At 42.2% G+C, this 17,698-nt stretch overlaps 1 protein-coding gene across 1 annotated transcript; it reads right to left on the minus strand.

Annotated features, from left to right (window-relative positions):
- Positions 1 to 965: 965 nt before the first annotated feature.
- Positions 966 to 13,466, minus strand: SLC13A5 (solute carrier family 13 member 5). Its single transcript, XM_030232986.2, has 12 exons — positions 13,362 to 13,466; positions 10,936 to 11,064; positions 10,026 to 10,162; positions 9,391 to 9,605; positions 7,921 to 8,092; positions 6,663 to 6,785; positions 5,914 to 6,126; positions 5,002 to 5,123; positions 4,604 to 4,722; positions 3,295 to 3,456; positions 2,181 to 2,318; positions 966 to 1,397 (listed from the first exon to the last, which is right to left on the minus strand). Exons 1-12 carry the CDS (start codon positions 13,464 to 13,466, stop codon positions 1,269 to 1,271), a joined length of 1,764 nt encoding a protein of 587 aa, XP_030088846.1. The 3' UTR covers positions 966 to 1,268.
- Positions 13,467 to 17,698: the final 4,232 nt, after the last annotated feature.

Raw genomic sequence — 17,698 nt, forward strand, 5'->3', positions numbered from 1 at the left:
ACATCTTCTTTAGGAGGGGAAATAAGCACAAAGAGGTGAACTGACTTGCACGGGGATACATGGCAAGTCTGGAAGCACATCCCAGGTCATACCCACAGATCTTTCCACCGTAAGACACTGCTTTACCTCCCACCCACATCCATCCCCAGGGCTGAAGGAAAAGCATCCATGTACCACTGACAAAATACACCCAGCCCAACACCAATCATTCTCTAGACTACTTCTGCAACAGAAATGGCATAATTAGGTTACAAATTCCTTTTCTCACAAGACATGAATTCCAAAGTACACAGGACAACTCCCACTGCTGTCAGCCAGAACAAGCACTAAAATCTGGGCCCCTACATTTTTCCCAGGTCATCAGTTAGAGCCTTCCTCACATCTTGACTTCCCTCATAAATTCCAGAGTTAATTAATAGGGCACATCAGGGGCTAATTCAGGAACTTCTGCAATAGATGTAAAGTCCCAAGGGCCACTGGGCATTTCCAGGCTGGCACTCGGAAAACACTACTTGGGATGTGAAATTACACCTGTATCTGAGGGAAAGGCTCCCTGCCCTCTAATTGCCACAGTGCAACAAACACAGAGCCAGCCTTAGTGCATCCTTGTCCGAGATACCAGCTGAATCATGACCATCATGGAATTACATTATCTCAACCCTCAATAAAGGTGTCTAAATGCAGTGAGATTTGGGAGTGAAAACAAGGCAAGAGAAAGTGTGTTGAATGCTAACTTGGAAGGATACTACCACATGGTTGAGGCCCAACTAAAACATAACATAGAACAACATCACATACCCCTTTCTTCACTAGACAAGTGACAACAGGGATTTCTCTGTACAGTTGTTGACTTGTAGGTATAAGGAATAGGTAAGGAATGTTCAGCCCTGCCTGAGTGCAATCTTCAATGCTAGTGATTTACAAGTACATACCAGTGACATAATAGTTCAAACCATTTGATACAACAGCCTCCCCTCTCTTTATTGAAAGTTTGATAAATCCTAATCCTTGACCTTGACTGGAGGTACAATGGATCACTCAAACATACTTATGATCCTGACACAGAGGTTGTATAATTGCAAGATTTTTGGCTCCAGAACAACTGGAGTAAGATTGGGTTGGTTCAAACTTGAACTGATGTGTGACTGCTGGAAGGCAGCAAACACCCAGCACTGGATCTGAAGTGGTGATGAGAGTTTACACAGGACTTTAGGCAATAGGGAGTACTGAGGGTACTTTCCTTGTTCAATACACGAATTCTTCACAGCTCACTGGTTTCTTGTGCTGTTCGCCCAGGCTGGGAATGTGTCCAGCTGAAACATAGGTCTTCCCCATGTGTTGATGGCCAGTGTGACACAGCAGACTCCAATGACATTCATCACTATTCCAGCTTTAACCTGTGAGGAAAAAAATCCAAACCAACAACAATAACCAAACACCAGCCCAGCAAGTCCAAACCAGCAACACCCAAACACCAGCACAGCAAACTGCAACAAGACCTACTTGTACATACACAAGAAAGATGGTCAAATAAATCACAGAAATAGCCACTGTCTCCACTGCCTTCTGCTCTTGCTTAGGTGGAGATACCAGGGGACACACTCTGCAAAGTCTTTGACCACTTTGCTATGTATATAACCAGTCGAGGAGCTTTAAGGTATGTGTAACACATCGTTCTTATTAGTTAGAGAACAGCTTATGCCCTCTTCAAGTATCCAGTTAGAAAACCAGTAATGTTTGTGTGTTCCGCCCAGAACCTGCCCTGTGTGGTCTGGCAGAAAATCAGAGGACCAGAGCCAAGGGCTACTGATTGCTACCTTCTGCTTTCAGCTCCAGTGGAGACAAGGCTTTAGACACTTGCCAAAGCCCCAGAACACTGCAGGGCATGCCTGGACTTTAACCCTTCAGGTTTCAGAGACTTATGACTTGTCAGTTTTTCATTTCACTTGGGCCAATCTGTATGTCTGCCAAAGCCCATGAGAGAAGTACTGTTACTGCAGAGATGCAAATTTTTATCACAATATTAACGCTGCAGAAGAGAGTGGCGTAGAGTTGCAGTTACAGCCCATAAGAGCTTCCTGGTACTTTGGAAATACTATGCAAAGAAAATTAAACTCTCACCATATTTTGCAAAGAAAGCAACGGAGAATTTCAGGTAAGAGAGAAGGCAATTATCTTACCATATCCAAAACACGGATGTGGCCGTAAGAAAACACTATTGCATTTGGTGGTGTTGCAACAGGTAGCATGAAGGCAAATGAAGCACTGAGAGTACCCGGCAGCATAACATACAAAGGGTGGATCTTGACTGATTCAGCCTGCAATGAAATGGAGAGAATATCACTCTGGGGGTGTTTGAAAAGAAAAGCATAAAGGATCAATCCACACCAGACCAATGAGATACATTACTTTGTTTCCTTGTATTACATCACCAAAATAATTCACAAACACTTTATTCTGAAATCCACATGTGCTTAAAGATAACTTGCTGTTGTTTCCTGTCCAATGATACTTAAAAACAATTCTTTCATGTTGTTTGTTTTGCTCTATGGTATAATTTAGATTTCTGGTCAAATATATCCAACAATCTTTTCTTTGACCTCAGACCACCCTTTTTCCAGGAATGGGAATTATAGTTACTAGGCACATGGAGTGACACTCTTAGACTTTACATAAACTCTGTGGCACTCAAAACTCAAGTGCCAATTTAAGTCATTAATAGCTCAGTACCTTGATTGGGGTAATTTTGCTTTGAGAAAATAGTCTAGAATAAAGTGTTTGTCCTTTTCTAATTAAAGAACAAAGTAACCTATTTTTCTCTTTATGCCACAGTTTCGATTCTGCTCAGAAAAGGCAGCAAAACTTATCAGGTTTTCCTCCCTAAGTTTTAAAATTGTTCTGGGTTCCTGTGAGAAATTACACATTCCTAATAATCAGGCCTACCACTTTGAGTATTTTAGCACAGAATGTGAAGATGAATAATTCAAAGGCACCATCAAAAAGTGCTAGATTTTGGGTTGGGTTTGGTTTGGGTTTTGTGTGTGTGTGTGTTTTCCCAGTTCTAAGTTGGTTCAAAATGACCAGAAGTAACTGATATTTGCTGAACTGTATTGAAAAAGTGACTGTCACTTCACCCTCTCCAGGGCCAAGGCACACACCTTACAGAAGGCATGACCTGGCTTCCTTTTAAGTACACTGGAGCAACATCCAAGACAATAATTATAATATTGCTTTGCCACCCAGTTTAACTCTGATCCTCCAGCTGACAGGGTAACAGGACAGAAGCAATCTTACCAAGGATGAAAAGACAGGCAGGAAGAGGGTAGCTGTGGCCACGTTACTGGTGCATTCGGTGAAGACAGCTGTAATAAGGGAGATCACTGTTGCAATGGCCCATGGTGGGATAGATCCCAGTGGAGTCATCTGACGACCCATCCAAGCTGAGAGCCCAGAGTTCTGCAAGAAAGAAAGTGGGTGTCAGTGAGGTTTAGAACCCCTGACTCACAAACAGGGAAGCCATGTTATGGGCAACATTCCTGACAAATAATACTAAAGGACGCCTGAATTATACATATACCATCTGGGAAAGTACAATTATCTGTCACAAAAACTAAAAAAAATTCCTTGCCAACTAGACATAACACTGAATCCCACTTTTCTGATTCTTCCAGAAACCAAATACTTGCTCACACACGTTACAAAATTATGGTTTCTTGCTGAACAAGAAAATTTTTCTGAGGCTATTGCAAATACTTAGTGTATGGCCCAGAAGCTTCTTGGCACATTTTTCTAAGGTTTCTGAAGGTTATGGTTCTGTGTGAATGCTCTATTGTAGGAACACAGGCAGTAGTTAATACAAACAGGTTACAATATCTGACTTCATAGTTTTTAATGCTCTGGAGCTTTAATAATCCATGTGTGTTGTATGTAGATGAATGTCAGGATCAGAGCTTTAACTTGCCCCACGGTTTAAACCTAATTAGCCACAAAACTTAGATGTGAACATTACTTTCCCCAAAATATCGCACTATTGATAGATAACGCTTCCTTTAATTTAGATGCATCTTAGCAGTGATGAAAGAAACAATATGGGTTCACCTCAAGATTCCTTCCTGTTTTGGGAATTTAGCTGTCTTTTCTGTGAATTTATAAACACAGCATCAACCCAGGATTTTCTCTCTGACCACTTCAGCAGTGGTTTTGCTTTAAGTCTGAAGATATATAACCCTCAAACAAACCTCAGATGGTCCTGAAAATCTGACAAGTGCTATCTATACTTCTACTTTTCTAGCCAGGACTGGGACTGGGATGATTACAGAAATAAGAAAGGATGCTTTTCTGGACTGTCCAGACAGCAAAGATCCCAACCTACTCAGGAGTCTCCAAGAGGTAAGATAAATAAAAGAAACTTTAAAGAACAAAAATTCCTGAAGAAGACTCACAAGCATTCACCTCTCCTTGGTTTTTGCTAATTTAGATCTCCCTTCAGATGTGAACTTGGCTACTGGGTTTGGCTTTGGGTGCATGCCCAGTAATACAGGACTAGATAACAAACCAGGGAAGTTTGCCTTTGAGTCAGAGAAAAACAGATGTCAGGACATACTGCGCTTGCATCAGCCAAAGCAAAACCTCCTCCCAGCAGCAGCACAATGCTCCAGGGCATCTTCCTTTGAACCACATTCCAGTCTAGCAGCGGGGCTGATAAAAATGACTTTTTCTTATCTGAAGTGAGAAATAAAAAGTAGAACATGTTTTAGGAAAGCGAAGACACTTTGTCTTCTGTTCTGTAAGATACTGGTGGGCAGATGCACAGTACTGAGAAATCTGCACAGGGTGAGGGTAACACACGTGGAAATGGACGTGGACTCTGCCCCAGCACTGCCCAACAAGGAAGGTAGGTGAGATGCTCTAAAGAACTGCATGCAAATCCAGTGCATGTTTCTGCCTTGTTGGCTGTGTGGGTTAGATGTTTCACAGTACTAAAGTCCCTCTTTTAAATACCTTCTTCAGTCTCTTCAGGGTCAGACGTGCTTGGATTCCAGCCTATGCACTTGGGCTTCTGAGCAGGAAGGACAAACAGTAACAGGGCAATAAACACAGCAGGAACAGAATCAGTCATATACCTAATGAAGAAAAGAGAATACAGGTTAGAAAATGGACACCTTTCTCCTAGAAAAGGGGTGCCTTCCAGCATTCTAGTCACTGATCGTTGCCATCCCATTTGGGGCTTGAGCAAAATAGGTCATTAGCTCATGTCTGAAGTCTCTCAGACCTGACATAATTTAAACACAATAAATAAAATAAATAAAAGAAACAAGCTACAATACACATTAATAAATAGAGTCCTGGATGACAACTCATCCCTCCTGGAGCAGGGTTCTTTCTCTGCGCTGAAGCCAAGATTCAACAGTTGTATCTCAAAGACAGACATCTAAATAAATGGCCTGAATGATAGTCCCAATAAATATTTTATATTCCTTACATGCCATGCACAAACACTACACAAAGAAGCCATTCCAAGCACAAAATCAATTTTCCCGTGAGCTCTAAGGTATTGGTTAAAGGTGATATTAGCAAATATTCAAATGTCACTGCAACTGATTGGAGCTCATACAAACAAAATACTAAGGTGTATGTCAGTGTGACTGAGACCAACATTACAGAATTTTCTCTTCTTTTACAAAGTTCAGCTTGCTCCATGTCTCAGTCTCCAGCCTTTTCACTGCAGCACAAACGGTCAAATCACAGATGATTGGTAGTGTCATGTACAAGCCATTGCATCAAGCCCAGCTAACATGTTAAGTCAGGTAAAGTTGGAATTAATGATCCCACATTCAAAATGGAATTTATGAGAAAGGGAATCTGAATAATAACCAAGTGGGTAAAAGATGGAAAAAAACCCTAAATACTTACTTTTCTCCTCCTTTGAAGAGTATACCAGCCCAGCCTTTTATAAAGCCTGGGTTTCTGGAAAACCACAAGACCACCAGCAATACAAACAAAAGGAGGACATTTATTTCAGCATAAGACATAGGGCCTAACTTCTTCATTTCTGCCTTCAGCACACCGTATGCAGCTTTTTCTTTGTCAGTTTTCTTTGCCCGAAAGCCACAGCTTTTTTTTAAGCTTTGAAAAAAGGGAGAAAAAAAATACCGTAAGTATGAACATATTAGAGGGATCTAACATCCTTATCACTCTGCAGCTGCTCCTCTTGGGGACATACACAGACCACAGCAGAGGCCATAAATAAAGAAACTACAACAGTGCCAAAGTATTTTGTGGGGACACACCAGTTCTCACAGAAGAATGTGGTTTATCAAAGGATGGCAATTTGGAGTAACCCAGGATGAAAAAGTCAGGTTTGAATCAATGACTGCAAACCAGCTATGCCAGCTCTCCTAAGGCTGAAATTCACAGGCAAGAGATTGAAAAATAAAAACACAATTCTGACTGAAGATTAAGAAAGTATATGGCTTTTGCCTTAATATACCTCCCATTAACACAAAAGGTTTCCAGACCTCAAAATTTTTGTGAAATGGACCTGCTGTCTGCTACAAAATTAATAACTTGTCACTGCATTTGTTTTAGCCAGATGTCTCAGTAAGCTGATCTGCACTAACTTACTGAGGGGTTTACATAATATCATGTAGATAAATACTCACTTGAGTCCCATGAAGGAGCACTGTAACCAAAGCCAAGCTAGCACCAACATCAGGACCATGTTTGGGAATGAAAATCCAAACCAGGAAGCAAAATCCACAATATCATTACTGTCGGGGTATAACCTGTAAAGAAATTATTTTCTGTATGAAAGTCAAAACCTTTAGAAATCTAGTCTTCCTTTAATATGTGCTAGAGACAATTATGCATGTAAATCTAGGACAACCATTACAAGCAATCATAGGTAACATACACAGCCTAATTTAAGTCATGGGATAAGGCAGCCTGATTTCAGAGCAGAACTTAAATGACTGTCAGTTTTCCCTGTGTTTTAATTTGATGCATACAGGGGCTTATGCTGATACTTTAGGTCTCAATCAGACAAGCATGGCTGAAAGATCTCCCATTTATTCTAGACACCTTTCACTCCTAACATTTATCCCAAGAAAGGATATTTTTGTCTTCCTCCCAACTCATTTTAGTAAGAGAACAATAAATGTCTTCCCTGAAATTAATATCTGTACTTCTGCTGCCTTCAACAGATGAAAAAGTTGCTAGTTGGCTTGAAAGAATGAAGACAGTGTTTTAAGAAAGGCAATTTTTGTTATTCTCTGTGCTTGCCAATAATGACTGGAGGAAAAATATCAATAGCAAACTTCCAGCTGGGTGTTAAAACCAAGAGATAATGTAGCAGCTAAGGCTGAAGCACTTGCAACACAAGGAAGTAAAGTTGGAAAATTTTCCACTGCAGATTGGGTTCCATGTAAATCAGTTCCCAATCTCAGTTTAGCAATGACAGAACAACACAACTGCACAGTTTCCACAGCCACAGCATGGAGGAACAGTGTTACATGAGGGGCCAAGTTCCTTCTAGCTCTCTTCAGTGCGCTTATGAGTAGAGTTAATCTACATTCTTCTGGTGCTCTTTACTGCAGTTCCTCTTCTGGATGTGCTGCATTTCAGTTGAAAAAGAGGGCACAGAAGAACCAATATTGCATAATCAACCATTTGCATGTTGATTGCCAACAAGTATTTCCATTTTTTCAGAAGACCTTAATTCCATCACATAGCTTTCTTTTAAAAGATGCTGAAGCAAAAAAAAAAAAAAAAAAGAGGCCTAACACTTCATACACATTTCTCAGTCTCAGCTCCTCAACTAACTGCTTGAAGCTCACAACTGAAATTGTCATCTAAGACCAGTCAATTGGTCACACAAACAGTACGGCAGTGTAACTAAAAGAAGCAGCAAAAATTACTTACTGATTCATCTGGCCTTTCAGTACCACATTTGGTCCTGTTCCAGTAAGTGTTGCAGTTCCTCCGATGCTGGCTGCATAGCATACACAAAGTGTCATTCCCTTGCATATACGCTTCCTCGTTTTACTTTCCTCAGAAGATTTGGAGTCATCAGTGACTTGTTCATTGCTTACACCTAGTCAGAAAGAAAATTATTTGCCTCAGGTAAAGTTGGAAAGGCAGAGAGTTGAGGATAGGGTCTGTAGGCATAGTGCTTTCAGTTTGTATGTGCCTTTTATTTTAATTTAAAAACCCACAGATATCTCCCTAAATACTTCAGACTAATGTTCACGAGGAGCAGAAGAAAGAGGCTGATGGACTGAGTTTACATGATTCAAGGATGCTGTTGCCCACATCAGTGCCACAACTCCTCTTCAGTAATGTCTTGTTTCACAGAGAGGCTTACCACCAGCCAAATATTGTCATCACTGAAACCATTCCAATTCCACAGCAACAACCCAACTAGCTTTAACAGATGTGAATACAGGCAGGGAAAAAAAAAAACACTGAAACCCAAATCCTTGCTTGGCATTATGTCAGTTTACAATAACTACAAAACTTTACTGCTGTGTCCATTGTTCTCTGAGGTTAACACTCTAATCTTGAAATCTAACTGGACTAATGGAGCAGGACAAAGAATTTATGGCAATTGCAACCAACTCAACAATATCAAAGGGTATTTTCTGCACACTCTTATTATCTTCACTACACTTGGAATCTGATTTTTAATCATATTTAATAATATAGCCCTGTGTAACAGCACAGCAGAGCACTGAAATGAGTGGGTCTGAGTTTGTGCTCATATTCAAAATGAAGTGAAAGCTATTGTAGAACCACATCAGTAGCAGAGGACCTTGAGGAATCAAGCATCAGGGTAAGATCACACACAAGAACAGCTTGTCTACTGTTCGTCAAATTACACCAGTTCCTCTTCTCCATGTGGCTTTTAAAGCAGTCCTCTTTTTTCTCCCTACCTCCACATACCATCTGGTCAATAAAGAGATATTTATTACCCTATAACCAAAATAGACTGTGTTTACATATTTTTTTCAAATAGTCCTACATAGCCTAGAACCTGAATCACCACTGATAATCACAAGATTTAGAAAGTGGGATGCTGGGGGTTTGGATGGTTATTTCCCACAGGATATGCTCTTCACTTCCCTAAACAGGCAGTTAAGTCTAGGGAAACTGGGAGGATGACTCTAGCTCGAAGGAAAGAACATAACAACCTGTCTGGGCTCTATCACTAGCATACAAAATGGCAGCCATCAAAATTGAAAGCTATTTCATAAAACCTAAATGTCATATATTTTCAGGATTTCAGTCAGGTTACCATCTTCTTTCCTTGGAAAGGGTACACAGCACTCCTAGGTTGGGGAGCTGAGTGTAGCAAGTTCAGTAGCATCAGCTTATTGGTGAGCAGGCCATTACCGTGCACTGCAGTGGACCCTGATGTGCTCTTTTCCTCCAGCTCAATCACTGTATTTGTTTGCCCAGTTGCTGGTTCCACCGTGGTCACATCATGCTCTGTCATGTCCAATTGATCCAGGACAGCCTGGACAATGGGAACCATCATGGCAGTGGTGGCTGTGTTGCTTATCCACATTGACAGGAAGGCAGTGACGATCATAAATCCCAGCATCAGGCTGAAAAGAGAGAAAGACACAGAGGAGAGAGGAAGAAAGTGAACAGATGCTGCTAGGCTTTGTAGTCACTATAATTTGGAGATCAAATCCCAGGCAGGGATGTGTGCAGCCACTGGAGCAGAGCAGGGCCAGACTCCCTTCTAGGACAGCTCTGCCACGTTCACTGAAGGAATCCCAGGGCATAATTAAGTCTGTCATAATTTTGTCCCCAATGGCAAACCTCTAAAATTTAGTCAGATGCTAGTTTTGGATAAAGTACAAATAAACTGCTCCTGTTGCTAGAGTTCATTTCTGGAAACTCTGTGCAAGTACAGCTAATTGGCTCTTGAAGGATCCTTTCTCTGCTGACTGTTAAATATCATCCCTAGGCCTTTGCTAAATTGATAAGAGGTAAGAAAAAAACCAATGTAATACTCTTACAGTGCAGGTTTCACCCCAAGAATCAGAAGGACCCTCAGTGCAATCCTTTTGTGAAGATTCCACTGCTCAACAGAAATTGCGACAATCAGCCCTCCAAAGAAGAGCATGTTTGTGCTATTTAGGTACTGCAAGCATACCTGTAAGACAGAGAAGGTAAGTCAGGCCAAAATACTTGCTTCACTAGTACAATCTGCTTACCACCCTCTCAAATCCATGGACTGGACTAGGCCCCAGTCAACACTGGAACAAGAGGCAGCTGCTGCCTGTGAGCTCCCTGCAGTTTCCTGAAACCTTCGTCTCCTGTGTAACTGCTGACTTGCCTGTGCAGGAGCTCTTTGTGCATCATGGTGCAAAATAACATCAGTTTCCTAAAATGCAGCAGGGGGTTCAAAGTATGGAAGGTGCTGGAAATACTGAGCTCCAAAAGGGCTTTCTCAGCACCATCAGCAACCTGCCTTGACCAGCCTGTTGGGCAGAAGTGAACCTGGGCTACAGAACCCGAACACAGCCTGTGCCTTGTGCCTCCAGCACTAACAGCCCAGGCAGAGATCTGGGGAGGACACAGCACACCTGCTGGCACCATGGGACAAACTCTCACAAGTTTGTCCCATGCATTTTGAGATCTCCCAGAAGACTGTCAGCTCTACTTTTTCTTTCTCTTTGTGGCTGGGAACACACAAACTGCTGGCACTAGTGGGATGCTCTCCAGCAGGATCCATGTCCAAAAGAGACCCTCCCCTCTACCACCTCAAGCCCCCCACTGTCAACACTTTGGGCAAATGTGTACATAGATCAGCATCTTCCCATATAAGAACCCTGAACACTAATACAGACTTGTTGGCTAAATATTGATGAGGGATCAGAGCACTGGATTTCTCTGTATCAGACCTGGATTGCACAAGTTCCTCACTTTTTTAGAGGTCTGAACTCCGAGCAGAGGGAAAAATACCACCGGCATGAGGGAGGTGACAGCCAGGGGGATCACTTCAGTGCACCAGTACACAGCCATGATAATGATGATATATGCACATCTGGCCTCCTGCAACATTATAGAAGACATATTTAAGGATCATAAACTGTTTTTAAAGATAAGAAACACATTGGTAGCTCTTGAAAGTGGCTCATACACTGCACTGTCTGTAGCTTAACAAGTTATGCTGAATAAGGACTTAAACTTGAGCTTTTAAATGTTCTGAAGTCACTTGTATAAAAAGATCTTTTTGACCAAGAAGACAATAGTGTTTGCTTTAACACAGAATAAATGCTGTGAGAAAAACAAATCTTCCACCACTAGGTAAGTGCACAGCTTGCTTTGTAAAAGTACCTCTTGGTGGTTGAGGTCAGCAGATTTTACATCCAGGAGCCAAGAACAGCAATATAGAGTTAATTTTTTTAAATGGATGGCCAAATTTCCCAGTGTGGATGATTAGCTTTTCTGAAATTCACAAGTCTTTGATGTATGTCCAGTAACACAGCTGAGCTCAGAAACTATTTCACTGAATAATTTTAAAAGTTATTTGCTTTTTAAAGTAACTCCTAAAGTAAAACTTCTTTTTTTGTGACTAAGCACATTAGAGGTATTAAACTGTTTTCCCATATCATACTCTCCCTACCTGCTAAGGGGATTCCCTAGTTTAGAATTCTTGTAACCTGTCTTTTTGGGCTGTTGACTAGGCATTTCTGTATCCCAGCCTTCTGTGGTTTGTACTCTAAAATTGTCAGGAGAAGCAGGTATTCATTAGCTAACAGTGAACTGCTTGAAAGCTGAAGTCAGTGTTCTGTAGCTCACTATTTGCTCCTATTTAGGGCATGTGTTTATGGGATTTTACTCTAATACAACAAATGTGACTTTATTGCTAAAATAAATGGTGTGACAGTGACATTTAAAAATTGACATCAGGTGCTACTAGTAAGTAGGGCTGTGTTTTAGGTAATTTTGTTGAGAAGTTTAAGAACCAGAAAACATCTTTTCTAAGTAATGTGAAATTTTTTCCTTCAAGTTTCCAGATTAATTACAGCACAAGTTTTGAAAAGAAAAATTCTTCAGAGACTAGAAGATATCAGACAGATCCTGTTGAAGTCTCTTCCCTTTATAAATATAAGGTCAGCTCATGATACAATTCATGCTGTACTGTAGTAATGCAGGGGTAGAATTGACTGGTTAATCTGTTGCTAGTATGAAAGACAGATAAACAACTCTAAATGAATAAAATTCAAAACCCTGGTTTTAGAAAGCAGAGAGTAAATAATTTATGTGAAGTTCAAAAATACAGCCATGCTTATAATTTAACTCCAGCAACTGTGGCCAATTCAAACAACAAAAGATTTGGAATTAAATATATATTTGTATTTATACCTATATATACATGATTTATGGAAACAGTCACAGAATGTCTCTTTGGTGTTTCTGTGCAGTTGACACAAAACACAGTGACCTGCCTCCTGGCTGAGAGATGAAAAAGCAGTCACTGACAGAAATATTGCCTTCCCATTGTGCAACACTGTAATTTCTTAGGTTAGACTAATGACAAAATATGCCTACAAATAATGGCAAACTGAAGGCATATTTAATTTTTTTGGAAATTATCTTTCCTAGTTTTGATCAAAGTAGAGCTTAACAGTCAGGAACGCCTCATTATATAAAGCAACACCATTCAACTGAAAGGCTGGGCTGGTATATAACTTAGACAGGTAAACAAGAAGGGTTGGCAATTTGGTTTATAAGCACAGATACATTTTTCCCTTACTTTAAAACAGACTGAGCAATACAAGTTGCTCAGAAGAAAGGCTGGCTTTGGCAGTAGAATAGCCTCCAAAGCTCTAGTAGGCTAAAATACTGCAAACTGAGCATTCACACTTGGTCAAGAAGGCTACAAGGCATTAAAGCTCAAACTTTCCTGGGTTATTCCAACTTTATGCTAGCGTAACTCCACTGAATGCAAAGGAGTTGCGCCGTCACCATCCCTGGAGTAAGATGGATGAATTGGAGGACTTGGCATTTGAAATCCTGACCAATTCATACAACACAACGCTGACTGCATTAGGGTGGAGAATGTCACCAAGCAACACGCTGGGAATATCAGACCCTGAGCAGAGAGCTGGGGGACGCACTCCTGCCCGTCTGCCGACTCCAATCACTACGACATAATGCAGGACAATCCCAATGCCGGCCAGCTACGCATGGGTTTGTCTTGGCCCAGAATGAATTGCATCTAATTGGCATGGTGGGTTGGGTGCCACCGGGAGCAGGGCCGGAGCCGGGCAGAGCGGGGTCACCCGGGGGGCAGCAGGCCCGGAGCCGGGCTCTGTTCCCGCAGGGGCCCCGCAGGCACCTACCTTCGTGGGCACAGCGAGCGGCAGCGGCAGCAGCAGCACCGGCGTGAGGAAGAGGATGGCGAAGGAGCGGTACCTCAGCAGCGGCTGCAGGCACGTCGGGGCCATGCTCTGTGGGAGGACACGGTCAAGGCGCGAGCGCCGGCAGGGCCCGCGGCCGCCGCTTTAAGTACGAGGCGGGAGGGGCGGGAGGGACCCGGCCGGGGGCGACACGTCCCGCCTGCCCCGCCGGGGGCCGCCCCGGGCAGCCTCCGGCAGCCTCACCCTCCCGGCTGAGGACAGGGAGCGAACGAGCCTCCCGGAGCGCCCGGGCCCCGCTCCGACCCGTCCTCCCTGCCGGGCCGCCGGGACACGGCGCGGGCCGGTCCCGTACCCCCTCCCTTACGGCCACCTCCGTGCCAAGGAAAGCGGCTCGATGGTTGTGTATCAGCTACCAGCCCAGCCGGGAGAGTCTTGTAAGAACGCTCTCCCTGCTCGCAGAGCGCACCGAGAGGTGCCGGCACGCACAGACTCCCACGGCGTGCAGGGACCGGGGTGCTGCCGCCGCCCCTTTCGGGAGCTGGCCTCTCGGGAGCTGCTGGTGGCGCCAGGGCAGGATCGTCCCTCGCTCATTCACACCGTGGTGAGGAAGGACTGAGCTCCTTAGCGAAATCGAGAGTTAAAACCACAGTGGGGATCTCTCTAAAACAAAGGTCTGTGCCGGCATGCATGGCTGTGTTTTGCTATTATTTTGAGAGGCATTGTGCCTCTGGATCTGGGTTAAAAATAACCCAGGAAGGTTAACTTGAAAGGTTATTTTTGACGTTGACTTCAGTGATTTTGTCTACATCGCAGCCTTGGAATCCAAAGGAACGGCCCTGCTGATGGTGGCCAGCACAACCGAGTGGGCAGAAAGGGACAACTAGACAAACAAATAGTTGATATTTTAGGTTTTGCTTCTGGGATGGCAACAGCCACCTGAAATTGAAGTCAGCATAAATCATATATCAACAATTTGATCCTGCAGTCTCTTAATACAGTCTTACCTAGCAGTTACTGACAGAAAGAATTTCAGATTCCACAGCTAGTAATGAGGGAGCTCTGACTACAGCTTGCACTCTTTGTCCTCTGCTGACCAAAGGAACTTGAGTGACAGAAGTTCAAAACAAGACACTCCAATGTTACTTTTCATTTATAAAAGCAGTGAATGCCCACTAAGAAAAAAGTAGCCAACCGGATCTGGACAGATTCCAAATCTTCAAACCTTTCGGAGCAGGCCCTCTGGGTAACTTACCAACACAGAGGAAACACACTTCACACCAGTGCAAAGTCTAGCAGAATGTGGGGGAATTGGCCAAAACTTGAATTCCTGTGGCCTGTCTCCAATGAAAAAATGGTTCCTAGTAAAAAAAAGAAAAAAAGAAGCACTAGAAGCACTTAAATAAGAAAATGGAAATAGTTCACTCTAAACGAGTTGTTCTAAGGTTAACTCTGAATGACCAGTGCAAATATGATTTGTATTCTTCCTGTTTCAATATGATGCAGTGAAGAAAAAAGAACATAAAGAGAAAGACAAAAAATGTGTTGATACCGTTAGATGGACTAATCTTGTGAAAGGAGACTTGCTTGCTGTACCTGGAGATGAGACATGGGACTCCATGAGGAATTTAAATTAGCTAATTCATGCCTCAGTCCTTTTTTTTTTGTCAATACAGAAAAGGGAATCAATATTCCCTTATTGTGCAGAATTATTGCAAACTGCCTTCAAATCATTTGATTATGAGCTTCCTTTTCACTGTGCCAAGGAGAGGACAGACAAAGTTTTGGCTGCTTGCTTTACAGAACTGGTCTGACAGCTGGGTAGAAGGGAGCTGCAGAAAGCCTAAGCACTTGCAAAACATCCAGGATGAGTTTTAGGTGATCCAAAGAGCATTCAAACAAAAACTTCCCACAGCCTGAAATTCAGCTTATGCTAATTGAGACCAACTGCACACCTTCAAGAAAAAGGAATCCTTTCCTCTAGTCAGTATGGCTCTGAACATAGTAGAGAACAATAGCTTTAAATAGGGCTTTAGAAGCAGTGGGTAAAACCAGCTTTTGGTTGCAGACATCATTTAGAAGCAGGAGACTGTAGCATTCTTAGATACCCTAGTGTTGAATAATGTACTTTTCTTGTTTTTCTTGATAGTAAGTTTCAAATCAGTTTTCAAAGGAACTCAAATTTTTGAGTTACAAAGAGGTTTAGGCATGGGTGGTGATAAGAGGTGGAACCAGGAGCTGAATCAGGTCTCTTGTACTTGAAATCCCTTTTCCTGGTTGCAAGATACCATTTTTCCATTTGCTGTTCTGCTGCCCTAATAAACCCAGGTATTTTGAAGCATGTCAAGAATTAAGGGTTTTAGTAACAGAGCCAAGCCCCTCTTGTGGCTCACTGCCACCAACCTTCCCTGGCCTTTGCAATGTTTCTCAGCTGGTGGCTCTGGGGTTAATTTGATTTAACTTGACAAAGAAAGCAGAACATTTTTCTGCTGTTCGTGAGCTGAATAGGTTCAACGAAGTGTTCAGTGAGCACGAGAGCCAACTCAGGAGACTGGGCTAGTTATGGCTGGGCAAGGAACAGCTGAGGCAGGAACAGCCGTATCTTTCAAGACAGAAAATGCCCAGGTGACCTTGACAGCATTGTCAAACCACATTGCAGAGTCTTGCAATCTTTCCTTTTATACTTCAGATACCAGAGTCAATTATGTGAACCATGGCCAAGAGTTGCAGTTAGAAGTGGGACACTGCTGAAGACTAGTAAAGAAAGGTTGACATGTATCATTTCGTAGAGAAAGGGACTGAAAAACAATCCCACTTAGAAAGTAAAATTTCCAGGGTCAGTCCAGGTAGAAAAAAATTGTAAAATACAGATTTTTTAATAGCTTAGTTCATTCCTGAGAAGCTGCTTTTCTGATATATTGCAGTCTCTACAAGGCAATCATCCCAGTTACTCCAGTTATTGGAGGATAGGAATGGTCTGAAAAAGGAGGCTTTACAGGCAGAAGCTGGTTCATTTAATTACAGGTAGACATATTTTCTGCTTCTAATTCAAATGCTGCCCAAACACACAAGTACAGTTTGCTCGTTCTAAACAGTCCATTTGACCTAGATAACTGCTACTCTCTCTCGAGACAAAAACTCCTCACATTCTTTTTAAAGTTCTTTCGTGTTGCAAGCTCCATGCAACAGCCAGAGGTACAGAAGCTTTAACAAAATAAAATTAAACAAGGAGACTGTAAGTCATATCATACTTGACACTGAGAAACAAAACTTAAAACAACTGACCCTGAGATATTCTAGGATGTAGCAGAAAAAGAATGTTTTCTACTTGGGCTTTTGAAAGTCATATTTTAAAAATAACCAGCTCAAAACTTACCTCTATCTGATTCTTGCCTTCAAAAGGTGCCTAGAAGAGGTCTTGTATGGTAATGTTATGCACTGGAAGGTTTACACAGAATTTAAATAGAAAGAGTTATTACCAGCATTCAGAGAAAACCACTCCTTCACTGCTCTCCATTTTCCCTCCAGTCAGTCCTTCCCAGTTACTGCTAGTCCACTGTCCTGCTTCAGGAGTAGCTTTCAACTAAGTTCCCAATGGAGCATCTGATATTTTTCCAGGAAAAGCTCTCAGCACTCTGAATGAACAGTCCTTTCAGCACAATCCCCATGCACAACAATGTTTTACATAAAAGCCCTCATTATGAATTTTGAGTCAGTGGGATTTTCTCAGTCAGTGTATGTTGCTGATCAGTCTTTCTTGACGTAGAATTGGTGTTTCCCATATAGTTTGTGCTCTAAAGCCCATTGAAATGCTGTGCAGGCTAATGACTATGAAAGAAAAGAGATCCAAAAGAAAATCACATTAAAAATTTGATTCAGAATTGGCAGCTCTGTAACCTCTCCCTTAGCTGTCATCTCATTAACATATTTGTTCAAAAGCCTTTTCTCTGCTTCATTACATAATTTGTGTTACAAAATCCAGATAAACATTCATTATTCCCAGATCTAAATAATGGCCTACTGCGCTCCCTTTTTCTTCTTCTTTCATTTTTCCCAGAGAAAAATGGGGGACAGTAGGGGCTTGTTTAGATGGGAAATGAACCACACCAATTTCTGAGAAACATCTGTGGCAGCTGTTGTGGCACAGATGACATTATGATATATTGTGCAAAGACTAGTGAATGATTCTTTCTGATACTCCTGCAAAGTGAAAGAATTAATATTAGTGCCCCTACCTGACAGACTAAGAAAGTTAGCTAATATTTTCTGCATCTCCTGTATCCCATTGTTCCACAGTGGGTAGAGTCTGTCCCATAAGAGAC

The sequence above is a fragment of the Serinus canaria genome, chromosome 19, assembly GCF_022539315.1.
Source record: "Serinus canaria isolate serCan28SL12 chromosome 19, serCan2020, whole genome shotgun sequence".
NCBI lineage: Eukaryota > Metazoa > Chordata > Aves > Passeriformes > Fringillidae > Serinus > Serinus canaria.

Excerpts from the sequence above, each read along its gene's own strand:
- SLC13A5 (XM_030232986.2), bottom strand. The coding sequence starts at position 13,466 with ATGGCCCCGACGTGCCTGCAGCCGCTGCTGAGGTACCGCTCCTTCGCC. Across the intron at positions 10,163-10,935 it reads GAGTTCAGACCTCTAAAAAA|GTATGCTTGCAGTACCTAAA; the intron begins GTGAGGAACTTG and ends TCTGTCTTACAG. Across the intron at positions 8,093-9,390 it reads AGGGTCCACTGCAGTGCACG|GTGTAAGCAATGAACAAGTC; the intron begins GTAATGGCCTGC and ends CTTTCTGACTAG.